General features: G+C 41.5%; 1 protein-coding gene across 2 annotated transcripts in view; it reads right to left on the bottom strand.

Annotated features, from left to right (window-relative positions):
* Positions 1-20,334, bottom strand: part of TMEM245 (transmembrane protein 245) — a 103,815-nt gene extending 83,481 nt beyond the window's left edge. For both annotated transcript variants that reach the window (XM_060154667.1, XM_060154668.1), the window contains exons 1-3: positions 19,732-20,334; positions 10,283-10,400; positions 8,636-8,737 (exon numbers count right to left, since the gene is read on the bottom strand). In XM_060154667.1, coding sequence (XP_060010650.1) covers positions 8,636-8,737; positions 10,283-10,400; positions 19,732-20,331 — 820 coding nt within the window. In that variant the 5' untranslated portion in view covers positions 20,332-20,334. The remainder of the gene's footprint in view (positions 1-8,635; positions 8,738-10,282; positions 10,401-19,731) is intronic.
* Positions 20,335-20,777: the final 443 nt, after the last annotated feature.

Below are 20,777 nucleotides of genomic sequence, written 5' to 3'. Positions count from 1 at the left end.
GAGACCAGAGCGGTCTTAGGTTCCTGTGTGCCCGCAAGAGATTTCTTGGGGTCCACTCAAGAGAAAAGGTTGGGAACACCTAATGACTAATGGCCTGGGACAGCACAGTAAGGTGGGGAAGGGGGAGGCTTCCAATCAAAACTCAAAGAAAGGGCTTCCCTGGTGGCGCAGTGGTTGGGAGTCCGCCTGCCGATGCAGAGGACGTGGGTTCGTGCCCCAGTCCGGGAAGATCCCACATGCCGCGGAGCGGCTGGGCCCGTGAGCCATGGCCGCTAAGCCTGCGCATCCGGAGCCTGTGCTCCGCGACGGGGGAGGCCGCAACGATGAGAGGCCCGCGTACCTCAAAAAAAAACCACAAGAACTCAAGGAAACAAAGTATTCTCTCATATAAGAGTAAAGACTAGTTCAGGGTCCTCAATTACTAAACCTACCTCTTCACAAGTAATTTAATGAAGTGGTAACTTATCCTTGAGAGAGTCAGAGAAAGAAGTCCCCTGATGGTTAGGTAGCTCCAAAATAATAAGATCATTTTATAGCTCCTCAAATACGGGCTTTCAGTTTGGCTGCATTTTGGCTTATACTTCTAAACTCCCACTGAGCATTCATTCATTCACCAAACAGGTGACTAGGCTATGTTGCTGGGATGAGAGACTAAGTTAAGACCCTAGTCTCAAGCTCAGTCTAATACTTAAACTATCAGTTATGATTCAGTATGTTAAGAGCTAATGTAGATATAAGTGTAGAATATTGGGGGAGCACCGAGGATAGAAATCTAACCCATGCCTGGGAGAACAGTTTCCAAAGGGGCTATCTGACAAGAATGGTAAAAGATGCCATCCTTTAAATCCATTTAAGCAAGTTAGATAAAGAAGACAGAACAAGTTTAGCTTGGGGAGAAAGGAAGAGGCTGGTATCTTAGAGGACAGAGGTAGAAAAGTTTTCCAGAAAGACAAAAAAGCAGGTGTAAAGACACAAAGGCAAGAAAAAGCAGAGCGTGCTGTTCAAAGAACTCTAGGAAGTCGAATAAGGATGAAACACAGGGTACAATGGTAAGAGTGGAGAGACAGGACGATACAGAGGGAGAATGGAACCAGAGAGAATGGGACCTGTGCTCATACTTACTATGCACAGGGGCAGTACAATTCAGTGGTTGGAATCACAGGTGAGGAAACAAGAATGCCCAGGTTCAAATCTCAGGTCTATTTCTTACTAGTTGGATGACCACAGGCAGGTTACTTAGGATCCAGATGCCTTAGTCTCCTCAAGTGTAAAATGCAGCATACAGAAATTCCTATCTCACGAGAGGATTAAGTGAAACAATACATATAAAATGCTTAGAACAATGCCTGCTGTGTAGGACTCAACAGAAGTTAGCTCAATAAATGATATTATTATCACCATCACCTTTATCAAAACTGTTGGCTTCGACAGGATAAACTACAAGCACAAGCCACTAGCACTCCTACAGTATTTGCCTGTACCTCTCATCCCCTCCCTGCTCTGTACTACAGCCGTTTCCCTAAGTCTTATCCTTACATTTTTAGATCTCGCCTCAGAGCTATGCAAAACATCTTACATACAGTCATCACTGAAAGACTTGAGGAAAAGTTAAGATCAACAGATTAAATCTTCACAACTACGGTTTAAAAACTTTCTCCAACTTGCTGATATCACTAAAATATACAATAAATATTTAATAAGTCTTAGCTAAATCAATGAAAACTACACAATATCATCCTAGTTAATACACAAATGACTCAGCAAATTTTCAGAATGCCTGAAACTTCACAAAGGAACGAAAGGAATAGCACACAGAAAAAATCAACAGAGTGTTTGAAAATTATGTATATAAGACTCGGCAACTGCTCTTACTCATCAAACAGATATGTACTTGAATGACTTTTGTCTAGTGATATCTTTCTGCACTTCAAAAACCCCAAGGGTTTGGGCAGAGAGATGATCAACTAGACAGAAGAATGCCAGGACCTGGAATCTAGGCAGACTCATGGTACTGGGAAAAAAGCCCCAGCTAAAAATAGGCACATAGACAAGGGAACATAATCTTCGGAGCCAAGAACTATAAACAAAGAAAGGAAAGAGCATCCAAGGTTTCAAGAGTCAATCTACCCAGGGAAAGGGCCAGTATTTTTTTTTTTTTTTCTGGTACGCGGGCCTCTCTCTGTTGTGGCCTCTCCCGTTGCGGAGCACAGGCTCCGGATGCGCAGGCTCAGCGGCCATGGCTCACGGGCCCAGCCGCTCCACGGCATGTGGGATCCTCCCAGAGCTGGGCACGAACCCGTGTCCCCTGCATCGGCAGGCGGACTCTCAACCACTGCGCCACCAGGGAAGCCCGGGCCAATATTAACTGGAGGGCCAAACAGCAGGAAGCCACACATGTCCAAATAAGCAGACCACTGACATTAGCAGCCTAGCACCAGGGGACAGAAACTCATACTCTGGTATAAGAAATAGATCACATGTTCAGATAATATCTGTTGATATGGCTAAGTCGACAATGGGCAAAATAATTTTTTTTTAATAATAGAGGGAAACATATTTTGAAGCCAGTCTAGATAAGGAGATACTTGATCTACTTTGTTCTCTTTCACAGGGACAGTTGAAGTTACCAGGAACACACCCAAAGATGCTTATTGGAAGGAGGCCCTTTACATCAAGTAAAATCTCCCCAGCATGTAAAGTTCCCTTTGAAGAAGGCTTCTGTTTCCATTACTAATGTGGAAAATACATCTCCTCCTCAACAGCTTCTAGTATCACTTCACTGTACTACTGGTCAGTAACAGGGGTTTGGATATGGACCACTAGGAGTTTCTCTAGGTCTATTTAACTGACAGCGGCAGAATTGGGGAACGATAGACAAGCAGTAAGAAATTTACTTTGCGCTTTTTCTTCCTCCAATTTGGGCTTAACTGGACCAAACTTGTTCATTCATATCACATGCTGTCCCAAACAATTAAGACAAGATGAAGCCTTCCTCACCAAGATATTTCTGGTCACTCATAAACAATTACCAATGTTAAGAGGATCAGGCCCAGGTGTAATTGCCTGTACTTCTCATCCTGGGTGTCCTGGCTATTAAAGATACATCTGACACTTGTTTGCCTAGCTTTAGAAGAAGCACTTCTCATACTCATAGTAAATGGCTCTCTGAGCCTAAGTTCCTTCACCTGTAAAACAAGTATAACACTAATCTCACTGGTATACTATGAAAATTAAATGAGATAGCATGTTTTAAGAGTCCTACAAGGCCTCATGCATAGGGGAGACCAACAATGCTTATGTTCCTCCTTTCTCACAGGCCCAGGGAACACACCAAAGCTGGATTCCAGGTTTCTGCCAAGTTAAGACTTCCGGGGCCCGGGAGGCAGAGACGCTGGGTGCTGTGCTTGTGGTAAGCCACCGGGGCCAACATGAAGACTGAAGGAGCTGACAACTACAACTGAGTGCAAGACGGATCCGCAGGGCTTCCCTGGGGGCACAGGGGTTAAGAATCCGCCTGCCAGTGCAGGTGACACGGTTCGATCCCTGGTCCGGGAAGATCCCGCATGCCGCAGAGCAGTTAAGCCCGTGAGCCACAACTACTGAGCCTGAGCTCTAGAGCCCACAAGCCACAGCTACTGAGCCCATGCACCACAGCTACTGAAGCCTGTGCACCTAGAGCCCGTGCTCCGCAACAAGAGAAGCCACCGCAGTGAGAAGCCCGCGCACCGCAACAAAGAGTAGTAGCCCCTGCTCGCCGCAACTAGAAAAAGCCCACGTGCAGCAACAAAGACCCAGCACAGCCAGAAACAATAAATAAAATAAATTTATTTTTTAAAAAAAGACACATCAGCAGTCGATACTTTTTCAGGATGGCTGATGCTTGTCAAAGAGCCTGGTGAAAGGAAAGAACACTGGACGTAGGTTAGAGTCAAGGACGTAGGCTTAAATTTTAGCTCCACCAGTCACCCATGGGATTGTGGGCAAATCAGTTAACCTGTTATTAAATGTCTTCATCTGCAAAACGGAGAAATCTACTTTACAAGGTTGTGGGGGGAATGTTTTGTTTGTGGATTAAAAAAAGATAGTACACTTAAAAGCATGGTAGACACTTAACATTTTTCCCTACATTAACTTGAGGTTCCAGGAAATACCAAGTAAGAGTTCCTAAGGTCTAAGAACTGAGTAAGGTCCCTGGGTTCAGAAAGAACCATTGAAACTAACTCAGCAATGATACATAAGAAGAGTTTTCTGGATCTAGGAACTAAACAAATTCATGCTTTGAAGTATGATGACATCCAAAGGATTAATTCTGTGCATCCAGCAAACCACAGATTGTAAAACAGCAAAAGATTCAAAGCTCAGAAGACATAGAGAAAGATGCCTACACAAGACTAGGTTACAAGAGCAGTCCTACAATGGGACAGTGGAGGTGACAAGGAAGGAATAAATGCACACAATGCCATGGCAGTACACTGAAGCATTCCCGTGCCTAACTATATTACAGTGACATCTACAGGAGGGAACTGACTATAAAAAAGGGAAAGGTTGTCCCAATATGGCTTGAGTTCTGATGCCTAAAAGAAACAAGGTACTAGGGGCAACAGGAAAAAAATATTCAGAAATTTAGAAGAAAAAAATGGTTAAACAAATTTATTTTATGATGAGGATTATCTACACTAGAAGTCCATAAAAAGATTCTAAATCAAGAAAAGCCTATTCTGAAGTAGGCTGGAATAGGAGTAAACAAACAAGGAAAACCAACATTTCCAAATCTGCTCTCAACATTTATTCTGTGTCTCTATGACTTCCTTTCTTGTAATAGTCTGGAATACAAATACCAGAAATCTGGGTTGCATGCCAACACACCACTATTCTGGGCTTATGGGGAATAATAATCAAACACAGCCTTCTTTTTTCCCAAGCTCAATACTTGGTCTTAGAACTCCTGTCCTCACGGCTCCCTAGGCTGCCATCACCAGCTGACTAGAATTCATACCCAAGAGAAAATCCATCTGAAACCCCTGGTTTAGACCTACTTTATTCATATACTTACAGTAAAGTACTTACTTAGCCCTGGACAAAAGCAGTCAAAAGGACAAAACTGTCCTCAAAATATTAAAAACAGAACTACCATATGATCCAGCCAATTCCATTTTAGGATATATATCTGAAGAAAACAAGAACACTAACTCGAAAAGACATATATACCCCCATGTTCACTGTAGCATTACTTACAATAGCCAAGATACAGAAACACCCTAAGGGTCCACTGACGGATGATTAAAGAAAATGTGGTGTGTGTGTGTGTGTGTGTGTGTGTGTATACATACACACACATACATATATATACACACATGCGTGCGCGCATGCGCACACACACACACAGGAATATTATTCAGCCATAAAAAAGAATGAAGTCTTGTCACTTGCAGCAACATGGTGGACCTCAAGGGTATTATGCTAAGTAAAAAGGGTCAGAGAAAGACAAATACTGTATGATCTCACTTATATGTGGAATCTTAAAACAAACAGCAGCTCAAAGATACAGAGAACAGACGGGGGGCTGCCAGAACTGGTGGTGGGGGTGGGATAAATGAGTGAAGGGAGTCAAAGGCACAAACTTCCGGTTATAAAATAAACAAGTCCCAGGGATGTAATGTGCAGCATGGTAAGCTATTGTTAATAACACTTTATTGTAGACTTGAAAGTTGTTAAGAGAGTAGGCCTTAAGAGTTCTCATCACAAGAAGAAAGTTTTTTGGTAACTGTGTAAGGTGACAGATGTTAACTAAACTTATTGTGGTGATATATACAAACATGGAACCATTATGTTGTACACCTGAAACTAATATAATGATATATGTCAAATATACCTCAATTGAAAAAAAGAAAAAAAAGAGAGAGAGAGAGAAATGCCAGAAGAAAAAAAAAAGGAGAAAACTGTCCTGGGGTGAGGGGTGAAGGATAAGCAGAGCTGTCTGAACCACTACTATTAGGGGAAAGGGGAAAAAAAAGAGACAAAGCTTATCAGAGGAACAAGTGGAAACCACCAAGCTTTCTACAGTAGTTGCCAAAACAGGAAGTTTACTTCTACTGGTTCGATATATAACCACACAGTCTAACAGATTGTGACCAGAAAGAGAGGCTGAGCAAAGAAAACTTAGAAAGACAGCAAAATATAAAATAAAATCTTTTTTATTTTCTACTCTCAGAGAGATAAGTAATTAAAGTTTCTTTGTTTCAGATAGTTATTATAAAATTCTAAACAAATATTTATGAATAAAAGATGTCTTGGGGCTTCCCTGGTGGCACAGTGGTTGAGAGTCCACCTGCCAATGCAGGGGACACGGGTTCGTGCCCCGGTCCAGGAAGATCCCACATGCCGTGGAGCAGCTGGGCCCGTGAGCCATGGCTGCTGAGCCCGCGCGTCCGGAGCCTGTATTCCGCAACGGGAGAGGCCACGACAGTGAGAGCCCCGCGTACAGCAAAAAAAAAAAAAAAAAAAAGTCTTAAAATTGTCAGACACTACTCATCTACCAAATAAAATAATAAACAAACAGCAACTTAATTTAAAAAAACTTCTGTAACGTAGCTATACACATACACGGAAGTGCCACAAATAGCCTTGTGATTAGCATGAAAAGGAGATGTGAAAAATAACATTGCAGAAGTATATTCATGGACATAGAAAGGTGCTCGTGACATCATTAAGTTTAAAATGCAGTTTATAAAACAATTTCACTATGATCCAGTCTTCTTGTGTCTCAAAAAGTCCAAAGGCATAAAAGTCATTAGTTAACATTTTGGTATAATCTGTGGGCAGTGGGATTTTTAATGATTTTTCTTTTCTTCTTTTTGTTTCTCTCTATTTTCTAACTTAACTGTAACACACTGGTATTTGAGAACTTTTTTTTTCCTCTAAAAACTCTGCTGCAATTAATAATTTGCTCTTGTAGTTTATGTATAACTATCAGAAAGAAGCAAGGGACAAATGTCAATTACTGTGGAAACTGTGTGCTGTTCAAACCTACCCTTCTGCTCACAGCCATTTCCACATAGCTGGCTAACTAGAATTCCAGTCTGATGATCTCAGAACAGTGACGATATCTGCCCCTGCACCCCACCCCACCACAACCCCCGTACAACTCATTAGAAACCTGTATGTTTAACAAAGCGCTCTGGATAAAGGCCACGTGCAACCAGGGTACCTCAAAAACAATCCTTAAAAAAAAAAGATTATTTTAAAAGGTTAAAATAATCTTTTAAAGAATAATCTTTAAAATAATCTTTTAAAGAAGACTAATCTTTATTCAACATTGTAGTGGAAGTTTCAGCCAGAGCAATCAGGCAAGATAAGAAATAAAAGGCATCCAGATTAGAAAGTAAGAAAACTATCTCCATTTGCAGAGACATGATCTTATATATGCAAAATCCTAAAGAAGTCACAGAAACTATCAAAGCCATTAAACAAATTCAGCAAAGTTGCAGGATACAAGATCTACAGGGGTAAATATTCATGACTTTGGATTTGGCAATGGTTTGTTAGGTGGGACACAACACATGGAAATTAAACAAAATACTTCTGATTAACCAATGTATCAAAGAAGAAATCAAAAGAGAAATCAAACAGTATATGATCCAAAGAAAATGGAAACACAACATATCAAAATCTATGGGAAGGGGCTTCCCTGGTGGCGCAGTGGTTGGGAGTCCGCCTGCTAATGCAGGGGACACGGGTTCGAGCCCTGGTCTGGGAAGATCCCACATGCTGCGGAGCAACTAGGCCCGTGAGCCACAACTACTGAGCCTGCGCTCCGCAACAAGAGAGGCCGCGACAGTGAGAGGCCCACGCACCACGATGCAGAGTGGCCCCCGCCTGCCACAACTAGAGAAAGCCCTCGCACAGAAACGAAGACCCAACACAGCCAAAAATAAATAAATAAACAAATATGGGGTTTAAAAAACAAAAAACAAAAAACCTATGGGATGCAAAAGCACTTCTAAGAGGGCAGTTTATAGCAATAAATACCTTCATTAAGAAAAAAGAAAGATCTCAAATAAATAACCTAACTTTATGTAGCTGCTTAAATGGGCACAGCACTTTCCTTTACGGTGATGAAGATGTCTTGGAACTAGATGGAAGTAATGGTTGCACAACACTGTGAATGTACTAAATGCCACTTTTAAATGGTTAATGGGGGCTTCCCTGGTGGCGCAGTGGTTGAGAGTCCGCCTGCCGATGCAGGGGACATGGGTTCGTGCCCCGGTCTGGGAGGATCCCACATGCCGCGGAGTGGCTGGGCCCGTGAGCCATGGCCGCTGAGCCTGCACGTCCGGAGCCTGTGCTCCGCAACGGGAGAGGCCACAACAGTGAGAGGGCCGCGTACCGCAAAAAAAAAAAAAAAAAAAAACAAAGGTTAATGATTAATTTTATGTTATATGAATTAAACCTCAATTTAAAATGCAAAACAGGGGGGTGGAAATGGTCTAACCATCTAAAATATTTGAAAGAAATTTATTTTCTGTTCAGAAAATACCACCAATTTAAAGCAGTTCATCATAGTATGTTTTTTAAATAAAGTTATTCTCCCAAATACTTCTTAAGAGTAATATTAATAGAATGCAGTATTTCTTACCAGAAGACTCTTTTCCATTCTGTTTTTCATAGAGGGTGCCCACAGACATCAGGAAAACAATAACCAGGAATACCGGAATTCTCCATGAGCCAGCCAAGGATGCTGCAAATTATTAAGAATTAACATTTTTAGTGAAATAAAAATCTAGCACTTGTCTTTAAAAGACTCAGTTTAGTAGACTGACAGAACAATCTGGCAAATATGTTAATAACAAAATTGTTTCACAGGGAAAAAATTTTTTAAAAGGCAATTGAAACCTCAATTCAGGGCTCCTCTCAGGAAGTCCAGCCCTGCTCTCAGAGGCCCTGGTCTAAAGGATTGGGTATGTGCCAGCTTACCTTTAAGAGGCTTGTATCACCTGAAGAATCAAGTCCATTCTAAAGCACATCCAGTGCTGAAGACCATCAAACCCCCTGTTTAACCCCCGAATGACCTGCATCAGGCACAGAACTTTAAGTCATGCTGCCTGACTTGATTTCCCGGAAATACCACTGGGTGTGAACTCTACCTCTCAAGAAAGGGTGGAACGGCCCACAAGAGCACGGCAAAAAGCTTTAATGTATCCTCAGTGTACAGAGCAAAAATGCTAACAAGTGGCCAAGGATCAAAAGCCTTTGCATTTCCCTGAGTTGGTCTACAGCCTTACGAACATACCTGCCTGCCTCCCTCCTCTACTCTACCTTCCCCAAATTCGAAATGAGTCCCATCAGACATTAGGGGATCTTGTTGAGAAACTCAGCTTGTTGGGAAACTTGTTGAGAAGTCAGCAGAGCTAGAGAGTAATGCTTTGTTCCATATCAGACTCTAAGCAAAGATACACTTTCAACCAACTCTGGTTTTTATTTTATTTTTAACAATAAGTAGCTCTAGAAACTACTACTAATAGGCTACCTACTGCTCTAGGTTACTGAATTTTGTTTTTAAATTAGAACTTGATGTTTCCATATAGTTAAGACTTGGAGGTACTTGAGTCCCTGAAAAATCACTCTACAACATCCTGGCAGCCACTCAGCTAACAGTGAAGAGTCTCAAATAACGGGGAACTCATTACTCTGAGCAGCTCTGACACTGATCATCCTTATGTTGAACAGAGACTTGTCTCTCTGAAGCTGCTTGTTGCTCTGACATCTCTCCCAAATGGCTATAGAGATCTGTTTAAACCACTCTTTCACAATCCTTCAAATACCTGAAACCGGCTTCCGTATTTGCTATCTTCCTCACCTCTACCTCCTCCCCACCCCTGCAGCCCCAGTGCCCTTCTCTTATGGAGAGTAAACATCTCTGGTTCCCTTAAGAGTTTCTCTCCCATGATTTTGAGCACCTCTTATCATCCTTGACTGCTTAGCTATATCCTCCCTAAGTAAGACACTCAGAAACAGCCATGAAAGTTCAAGTGTGCTCTACTTTATAAGATATATTTATTTTTAAAAGACCTTTTTGAAAATGAACATTCCATATAATTAAAAGTAGACATTTTAAAGTACAATATTTTCATTCAAGATTAATGAAAGATTAAGGCAGAATATTTTGAAGGATTATTTTAAAGAATTTTAAACGCAACACATAAAACTTCAAAAAATTCACTTTGATTCACACGGTCAGCCTTCGCTGACCTTAAGGTAGACTTTCTTAGAAAAAGGGACCCACCTAAATGAAAAAGCAATATAATCCAGACAGGAATTGAAACTGCTCTCAAGTAGCGTTCAGTGCTTGCATTCCACTTGAATGAAACAGTCAACACATAGCCAACTACCAAGGTCCAGATCTTAAATAAATGAAATATAGACACAGTTGTAAAATACACATGCAATAAACATACAATTATACAAAACTTGCAAGCATCTACATAGCATGAGAGCTGTGGATACAACACAGATGACGGTTGGTGGTGCTAAAAGGAGTGTGCATAGGTTTTCCTCCTCTGCTTAGATAAATCAAGTTTGGAAATAAACAGGTTTGAAATCCCATGCAGCGATATTATTTAAATATCTTTAACAAAAAATACATAAATATAGTTTTAATTTAAGATATGTTAAAGTTCAAAAACTATTATATGCATAAAGATACTTACGATAAAATATTCAATTTTTAAGCCATGGATTTAAATTAAGCGCTTCACCTTGTGGAATTCTTAAAGTTTTCTCTGTAGATTAATATTTACAAAAGAAAAGAAAAAACAAGAGCGAATTCCCTGGTGGTACAGTGGTTAGGACTCCGTGCTTCCACTGCCAGGGGCCCAGGTTCCATCCCTGGTCAGGGAACTAAGATCCCGCAAGCCGGTGTTACTATGAAAAGAATTTTTTAAAAGCTAAAAAGAAGGCAGCCAGCTGAAGTGTGACCCTGCTGAAATAATCTTGGTAACAGATGGTTAGAGTCCAGAGTTATACTCAGTTGAAGAAGTGTAGCTGAAAAAAATATTACCAGAGGAAGAAACAGCGAGACTTGAGAACAGAAGAACCAGCCAGGGTCCCCCTCCTCAGTTTTCCCTACAGTAAAACTAAATGACTCTGCTAATCACAAAGCATCATACACAGAAACTCTCTAATAACCTCATATTTTAATAGAACATACACAAAAGATGGAAAGAATACATAACCTAGAACAAATGAGCACCAAGAATTTATTAAAACAACCTGAACCTTGAAAACAAATAGGCAAATTAAAACAAAAAAAGGACTTTATGCTGTAATTCAGAGAGTAAAGAAAAAGGAACTGATATGGTTACTACAAAAGCCAGAAAAAAACTACCTCCTACTTTATTTTGAGCATATCTTCAAAATACTCTTCGGGTCTTAAAAATGTTTATAGCTTCAGACCTGAGAATTCAGCTTTGGGACCTTACTAAATAATGATAAATTCTGAAAAAGGGTTAAAAATAAAGAAGCTCATCATAGACTAATTTAGAACACTGAAAAGTTGATAACCTAAAAGTTCAATAACTGCGAAGTGGTTAGCTCTGGATGAGTCACTCAGTAAAATGTTATGCAATCATTAAAACAGGCTTTTTTAAACAAAGACTATATAACTTAAAATATTCCTAAGATATTATTAAGGAAAAAGCAAAATTAAAAAACACATGTGACATGAGTATATCTACTGTATGGTGGAGGAGGGGGAGGAAATGTACTAAAAAGTTGTATTTAGGTGATAAGATTTTGTTTTCCCCTTTTCCTTTTCTCTATATTTTCCAAATTGCCTTTAATGAGCACCAGTTCTTTTATAATGAAAAGGATATTAAAATATTTTTCTTCAAGCAACTAATAAGATGAAATATTAAAGAGATCTTAAGCCCCAGATATATGAGCACATGGGAAGTTAGACTACAGCTGCTTCCAAAAAGTTCAAGCTTGTAGGACCATACACATTTAACCCTGGGAATTTAGAGAATTTGAGATATGACTGTAGAGCTCAGAACAAAATCTGAGTGTAGTAACAGTACACTTATGTAACACTTTGCCTTGTTCTAATACTTTAAATACATGAACTCATTTAATCCTCATAACCACAGGAAAAAAGTACCATTATCACTCCCATTTTAGAGATGAAAGGAACTGATACTTCAGAGAGGTGACTTGCACAAGGTCACACAGCTAAAAAGTGACAGAGTTGGGAAAGATGGGTTCAAGGCCTCTGGGGCAGCGGACTTAGCCTTGGACAGGCAGTGAGACGGGAGGAAAATCCAGGTAGAAAGACAGCCAAGGCCAAAAAGCTTTGAAAGGATACCACCCAATCAGTATCTTAAAGATGGAAGAGAAATCAGTCAGAAGTCTCTCTTCTAGAACCCTGTCCTCCTGCCTCCAGGGGACATGGGTTCAATCCCTGGTCCGGGAACTAAGATCCCACATGCTGCAGGGCAACTAAGCCCACGCACCTCAACTAGAGAGAGAAAACCTGCACGCCACAACTAGAGAGAAGCCCGTGCACCACAACGAAAGATCCTGCATGCCACAACGAAGATCCCGCATGCTGCAACTAAGACCCGATGCAGCCAAAACATAAAACATAAATAGATACTATTTTTTAAAAAAGCAAAAAAAAAGAAGTGACAGAGTCAGGATTAGAACCCAGGAACCTGGCTCCAGAATCCGCTTTCTTAACAATAAGGAGAATAAAGGGTAGTGCCAGAAAAAGAAAGAGGAAACGCTGCCCCAGTATTCACGAGGGAAAATAAAAACAGTTGATTCTGATGACTACAAACTGCTGAAATTTAAAAAGAAAATGATCCTCAGCAAGTGGATGGTCTTCAGCAGTATGCTACACAGGGGTAATCAGCCCTGCCTTATTAAACATGTAGTCAGTAATTTAGATGAAAGACTAGAAGGCATATTAGTCGAACTTGTAGATTACACAAAATTGGGAATAGTCAATATAAATGATTCAAAAAGATACCCTGAAATTAGAACAATGGGCTAATCAAATAAGATTAAATTTAACAGAGAGAAATGCAAAGTTCTGCTTTTAGGTTCAAAACTCATCTATACGAGTATAGAATGGGAAGAGGATAGCCGGTCAGAAATGTAACTGGCATGAATGCCTATTAATAAAAGTACAATACATCAGGGAAAGTGATTGTTTCAGTGACTTACACTATCAAACCACAGTGGCAATAAAATTCAGACTGGGAAAGGAAATGGAAATCACAACACAGGAGACACAGATACAGCTGGGGGAAAAAACTGTTCAGCTTAGGAAAGAGAAGGAAATAAGATTTGATAGCTATCTTCAAATAGCTGGGGAAATGTCATCTGAGAGAGGAACAGACTTAATTATATGTGGTTCTGAGGGCAGAAATAATAGGTGGAAATTAGGAAGCAACATATTTCAGCTTTATATAATAAATTTTTCTAATAAACTGTAGATGTCTAAAAAGGGAATGAGCTACCTACCATCGCTAAAAGTCTGAGCAAAAGCTGACTGGAAGTCAGGCATGACAAAGTAGGAGAGTGTGCCCTCAGTGAGAAGCTGAACTAGAGGATCACAGAAGGATATACTTTCAGATTTTAAGCCTATGATACTTTTCAACCAATCTTCAAGAAGTTTTTGTTTCTTATCTGTATTCATAAGGAATGAGTATCACTCGCAAAGAGAGGAAAAAAATGAGAGACTGCATACTTCAGATTTTTTCAAAGAAACTCATGATCTAAAGAGAGGTATGTGTTTTCACCCAGTAAACCTGAAACTCACAGATAACCTCATTTCAGTTTAAAATAGCAACTTATTAAATATACTCCCCAACTCCACTTCTACAAATTTGGTTTACAGAAGAACTACAAACTGTGCAGATATAAAAATGTTCACTGTGGCAGTTTAAAATATTAAACAAACAAATTAAATATAACAAATTAAATGTCATTTTATAGGAGACTGTTTAAATTATGGTATCTACAAAAATGAAATAATTATTCAGACTTTCAGAAGTGTGATAAATAACTTTATTCAATGACACAGTGTAAATTTATGCATATGCACATTTATAATGGTGAAAATATATACTCACCAAAATGTAAAAAAATATTGTCTCTGAATAGTTGGATTTCAGGGGGTAAGTCGCATTTTTATACTTCAAGTATTGAATTTTCTTCTAAGAGTAGTATTATCTTTATAAATAGTAAATGTCTTTACTTAAAAAAAAAATCTTTTGACTTTTTTTTCAGTATTTTCAAGAGTTTCCTCAGAAAAACTTCACAGAATATTATTAGTTGAAAAAGTATGGCCATTTATAAAAACACTTTAAAGTTTCTATTAAACCATAATGATTTTACAGTTACCAATGTTTAAAAATGTTTATCAGATACTAATACAAATTCAGTGCTAAAATAATTTGGTAGGAACACTTTCTAAAAGGCATCCAGAAAAAAAAAAACTTTAGACTACGCTACTATTAAAAAGAAAGAAGTATATCTGAAAGTACTATCAAGGAAAGATATCCACAATACAATGATAATGAAAGAGCAATGATAAAAGAAAGAGAATTATATATATAAAATTTTTGTTTTAAAAAATAAAACCCCTATACTTTATACATTCACATAGGTGTAGAAATAAATTTAGAAGGCTATTCACCAGTTAACAACAGTAACATCTATACAGTGGGAAGAGAAAAGAGACAATTCACTTTTACCATATAAACTTACATGCTGCTTAAATTTTTTTATATATATAACAAGCATGTTTTACTTGAGTCAATATTTTAAATCGCTAAATATTCTTTAACTTACTGAAAATAAGGATGTGTACATTCAAATTTCATACATAATTTCCAGTATGGATTCCTATAAGTGTGCCTTTATGAGAGCTTTTTATTTCTGTCTCTGAGAAAACCTGTTCAAGTATGAATTTTCTTCCAGGAATAAATCAATGAGCTACAGTTTAAACAGAAGAAGGCATACTTTCCCAAACTATGTTCTTCAGAGTAATGTGTCTGATCTTTTCAAAATATACATTCAATACTCATTTTAAAGCACCAATGCGTGCTAGATACTTAAGACTGTCCATAAAAACTGGCAACATTTATTTAGCACTACAAGTAAAGCAAGTTAATAAACAATCACATTTTCCTTTCATTTGACTTACTGACCACATATACTTTTCTGATTAAATAAGATATTAAATGCATAAAACATAAGTAGACTTTGCCCTATAGACTATGTCTTTGTTTTATTTATTGTCATCTGGGTATTAACTGGAAAAGCAACTTGGCTTGCTTCTATTGCATGATTTTGCAGAACAGTTTCCTAAGTCTTTTACAGAGAGAATAAAACGACTGATTTCTTCTCAACTTATGGAGCCACAGCCCTCATCAGCTACTGCTTCAGGTACTTCATTCTCCTTTAAAACTTCATTCTCGGGCTTCCCTGGTTGCGCAGTGGTTGAGAGTCCGCCTGCCGATGCAGGGGACACGGGTTCGTGCCCCGGTCCGGGAAGATCCCACATGCCGCAGAGCGGCTGGGCCCATGAGCCACGGCCGCTGAGCCTGCGCATCCGGAGCCTGTGCTCCGCAACAGGAGAGGCCACAACAGTGAGAGGCCCGCGTACCACACAAAAAAAACACTTCATTCTCCTTTATTCTAATTTGAAAACTTTCATGGTGTGGCAACTTAAGAGTCAAGACTCTTTTATAATCAAAGTCTTTAACTGAGAAAGAACCTAAGTACCGGAAACTTTCCTCCTTACTGTTGCCAAGCAAGTAAAACATCCCAGGAGTAGGCCTGGCCGGCTGGCTAATGTGCATTTCCCAAGAGCCTTGCTGGCAGTACTACCAAACTCTAAGGATCTATCTGTAAAACTGAATATCCAGGAACCTTAGAAATCATCCAAGCTAACCCCACACTTCACGCAACTAGAGTTGAGTAGCCCAGAGACGGGCCCTGGTCTGTCCAAGGTCACAAAGCAAGCTACTAACAGAGCTCAGTTTAGAATTTACACTCTTATCTTTCAGCCACTGTTCCTTCCACTTCATGCTTCTTTATAAAGTAAAATGGAAACAATGTGATCAGAGACCATGGAGAAAACAAATCTATTACTACTGCAAAAACTGTAAATGTCTTCAAAACGTTCTAACAAGTCTGAACTAACGGAGAGAGGAAGACCCAAAACACTCCCAGCAAAGAAAAATGGTGGAGCAGGAAGGCTAGATTTTTAGATTTATCTTGACAGCTCTACACCAAGGAAAGATGCCAAGGACCCTAAGGACTAAGTTATATGTGAGGTTGCTGCAACAGATGATTTTTTTTAAGTGTTATGACATCACTAAGTCAGCACAATATTCTAATATATTTGAAACTGTTTTTAAAAATTGCTCACATCATGGATGGTTACTCTTTCACTTGCAAGCAGGATGGAGAATTAGCAGAAAAGAGCTAGGAGACTGAAGGAGACTGAAGGAACCCCAAAGTGAGGTGAACAGGACCTGAACTGGAAGGATAAACTGGTAACAAAGGAAAACACAGGTAGCAAAGACATTACAGAGGAAAACGGGATAGGACTTGGAAATAACAGATACAAGGATAAGAGAGATGACTAAGGTTTCTAGATGACTAGAATCCAGGGGCCTTTGGGGGAATATGTGTGGTTAGTCCAATCCTGATATTCTTCTATTTTTTTTCCTGAAAACTAAAATCAATTTATACTATAAATAAATAAACACAATATATTGGGGGAAAGCTTTTAAAAATCTTTGTTGAAGGTTCTGATGACAAAGGGCCTTCAACTGCTGACAGGTCTGTTGAGTATCATTCACTGACAGAATGAACAGATCAATCTCTCAATCTCACCTGAGAAATTCCTCGCTCCTACTTCACATGACTGTTGTGAGAATGAAATAACACACACGAAAGTGCCTACCAGTCCATGGCAGATGCTCAAAAGCTGGATCTTAAATGCATGGATTGTCAACTCTCCAAAACGTAGATTTCCTTAAATTCACTTTTCTCTCTACCTCCCCCAGCCATACCTCTCAGCGGCAGCAGGCTCCAATTTACAGGTTGTTTAGAAAGCGTAAGGACTCTTTTTCTATGACAGGCAGCCCTTCTTGGGCTCACAAAACCAAACCAGCTGTGAACTATGACAGAAAAGTTATAGAGAGGGCGCCCTACCCAGTCATATGACCTTTCACTTCTTGTCAGGCCTTAATCAGCGCTCCTGACTGAGCAGTGAGCACTCCCTGTCTCCGCTTCCCAGGTACACTTTTAGCTCACCTCCATCCAACCACCCGCTCCTGAGAACTGCTTCAAGAAAACACAGCCGCAAGCTTCTCTCCAACTCAGATCAACCTCAATTTAGGCTCCCTACTCACTTCTAATTAACTCATACTGTGTCTTTTATAATGGGGTTTTTTACCCCTTCCTCCCTTGCCCCCATCGCTTTAGGCAAACAGCTGAGTTTCAAGCCTTTTCAAAATTAGTAATTGGCTTGACCTTCCTTCCCCTCTTCTAACCTAATCAATCTTGGCCCTTACTTCTCTTCTGCTCATCCACAACCCATTCAAGGGTATGTAAATAAAATACAAGGAAGGGGGGTTTATCTTCAGTAAAAAGATATTCATAGCTCTATACACGGAGCTGCAGGCACTTTTTCACATTTATTCAATTCCTCATCTCTTTCCACTATCTGAGAGGGACTGGCAGAAATGCCCCAGTTTCTGCTAATCATGGCAATTTACCCATGTATTCAATTACTTTACTATGAAAATACAGTGTTCATATATGCTAGGGTTTTCTTTCCTAATTTCCTACAGTTTGGTGGATATGTTACTTGGTCTTGCCTACGGTAATTACAGTAAGCTGCATTATCAACAGTCAAAAATGTTAGCAGAATCTAGAAATATGTCTGAATTTGACAAGATTGAATCTCTTGAGGACAGGAATCAAGTTATAGTAATCTTTATATTTCTTAACAGCATATAGTACTCTGCCTTCTATGTAACAGGCATTCAGTCCACTTAACTGAACTGTGAAACAACAGGTAAAAGAGAAATAACATGGAACTGGGACTCCATAAAGTGAACCCTGGGTTTGTTCAAAGTCTGAGCGACTTTGGGACCATCACATTCTCCGGATCTCAGAAACCTCTCCTGAAGAGCACCAGGCAAGGAGGCAAGAAAGAGTAGGATCACTTCCACCTGATAGTCTGCCAAGCCTCAGGAGGTGAAAGAGGGTGCTTCCACATCCCTCCCTCCTACCACAACTGAAATAACCAGGCCTCTTGGAGGCCAAGGATTCTGTCTGATAACTTCGCAGTTACACACACAAGCAGCATCCCAAAATTATGGATGAGGTGCTCCCCAATACCCTGCAATACCCTGCTGGCCCATAATTGGTGGGTAATGAACATTTTATCTGTGTCTGTCATCTCCATGAGAATATGCTCACATATGATTATATGTACCTTGAACACAGAGCCTGCACCTTACTCCGTTTAAAGCCCTCACAAAGCCCAGTACCTAACAACATACTCAATCAACTTTTAACTTGAACTGAGAGGTTGTATGGATAGAGCAAGAGCAGACAGGAGTTCTGGAATCAATCACCAACTCTACCAATAACCTCAGGCAAGTCAAAACCTTGCTTGACAGATAAAGGGAATTATTTTGCAACTTGACATAAAGGTGCATTGCACACTGACAAAAGTGAATACATTTATTTTTAAATGGTACTGCTTACTGATGAAATAGCATTCTTATGCATTAAACATCCACTTGTTTTTAACAGTCCCCAGTGAAATATTTGGATCATTAACTGATCTACAATCTGGTCTGAGTTAGGAAATGTGTCAGTAGATTATGCTTGAAATCCCTTCCAACTCTCAAGCTCCGTGATTTTCTAAGAATAAGCTCAGATGATCCAAGAATCACAAATATACCTTTCCTTCACCCAGTCTGCCTAAGTAATCCAGGCGGGAGGATAATGTTGCACAGCAGTCCCTGCACAATGTAAGCAGTTCCCAAGAATAGACTGTGGTGAGAAAGAGGCCCACGAGGCTCAGCAACCAGGTAGGTGCCTGGCACAAAGTACATTGAAATCACCTGAACTGAGAGGCAGCTCTGAACTATTAAGAAAGATTTGTTCTAGGACTTGAGAAACTTGCGTCAACCAGTGCCCTCTTTGTGCCCAACTAGCCCTAGCCTGGTAAGAAGTCACCTCTCCTATCTGTAGGATGACAGGTTGGATTAGAATCTCTAAGGTCCCTTCCAGGAAAGTCCCACGTGAGCAGAACTAAGATGCTGGAGGACCCACTCTCCCTGACCAGGAGTAAATTCATGTCCACCTACCGATGCACTGAAGCCCCTACCTGCAAAGCGGAACGGCGATTCCTCACAGGGCACACGCCCCGCTAAGTGGTTCCGTTAGGACGGGGGCGGGGAACGGGGAGACTGTTTCAAACCACACCCGCACTTTGGAAGGAAGTGAGCCAAGTTCCTAGGGTGCACGGGAAGGAAGGCTGAGACGGACACTGCCTGCGGCGCAGGTCTGGATCTCTGGCCGCCCCTGCATCGTGCGGAGGGGTTGGCAGGATCGCACCCCAGCGAGCTGCGGGTGTGGTGAGGGGCACTGCGCGCTCGCCGGGACCGCCCAGGGCCCGGGCCGAGGCTCACTCACCCACAGGCTGCTGAAGTAGTCCAGCCCGCGGCAGATGAACGCGCCGGCGTGCGCCAGCAGCACCTGCACGCCCAGGTAGCTGCCCAGGCTGTAGAGGCCATAGAGAAGCGGGCCGCCGGCGCCGAGCAGCAGCAGCAGGCGGCGGCGGCGCAGCGCCTGCTCTCCCAGGGCCTCCACGCCGTAGTCTGCGAAGCAGATCGGCAGCAGCAGCGCGGCCAGCACGATGGGCGTGTGCGCGCGGTGCAGGCGCTGCAGCCAGTGGCGGCCCAGCCGCGTCAGCGAGCTCTTGAAGGGGTGCAGGAAGGTGCCGCACAGCACGGCCCACAGCAGCGGCCGCAGGAAAGCCTCCAGGATAAAGTAGACGAGCACGGCGGCGCCGCAGCACAGGCACACGAACAGCACGGCCCCGGTGTTGTAGAAGGCCTGCTTGATGGGCTTGTCGAAGCGCAGCGCCAGCGCCGCCGTCCGCGGGGTCTCCCCGCAGCCGCTGCCGCTGCCGCTGCCGCTGCCGCCCGGCCCGACCGCACGCTGAACCCGCGGCGCCCGGCCCGGGGAGCCCCGCGGACTGGGCGGCTCTTCAGGGGAACCGTCGTCGGCCATGGTACCCTGCCGCCGCCGCCGCTGCCGAGAGGCGGTACTGGGATGCCCGGCGAGAGGCACGGGCGAGAGGCAGGGCGGGCGGCCCGCGGCATTGTGGAAGTCGTAGTTCCTAGCTGGCCATTGAACGCTTACAGGACCTTTGGGGAACTACAACTCCCAGAGAGCGTAGAGAGCGCTCCTTCGCCCTCGGGCTCCCTTCGTTCATTGGTCCCTGAGGAATCCAGGTAACAGGTTTCTGGGCTCAGCATCCTAGAAGAGGCAAAAAACAAACAAACAAACAAGCCAAACTCCTCCTTCCCATCAATTAAAGTGTTATAATAGTCACAAACTGGGAGGAAAAATGTCAGATAATCTTCCCGAAAAACACCCTGAACTGTCATTAAAAACAACCCAAAACAAAACAAACGAAAAAAGCAACACGCCTCACCCACTGGTTAACGCCAATT

This window comes from Lagenorhynchus albirostris, chromosome 7 (genome assembly GCF_949774975.1).
Source record: "Lagenorhynchus albirostris chromosome 7, mLagAlb1.1, whole genome shotgun sequence".
Taxonomy (NCBI): domain Eukaryota; kingdom Metazoa; phylum Chordata; class Mammalia; order Artiodactyla; family Delphinidae; genus Lagenorhynchus; species Lagenorhynchus albirostris.
This window is presented reverse-complemented; position numbering and strand designations above follow the sequence as displayed.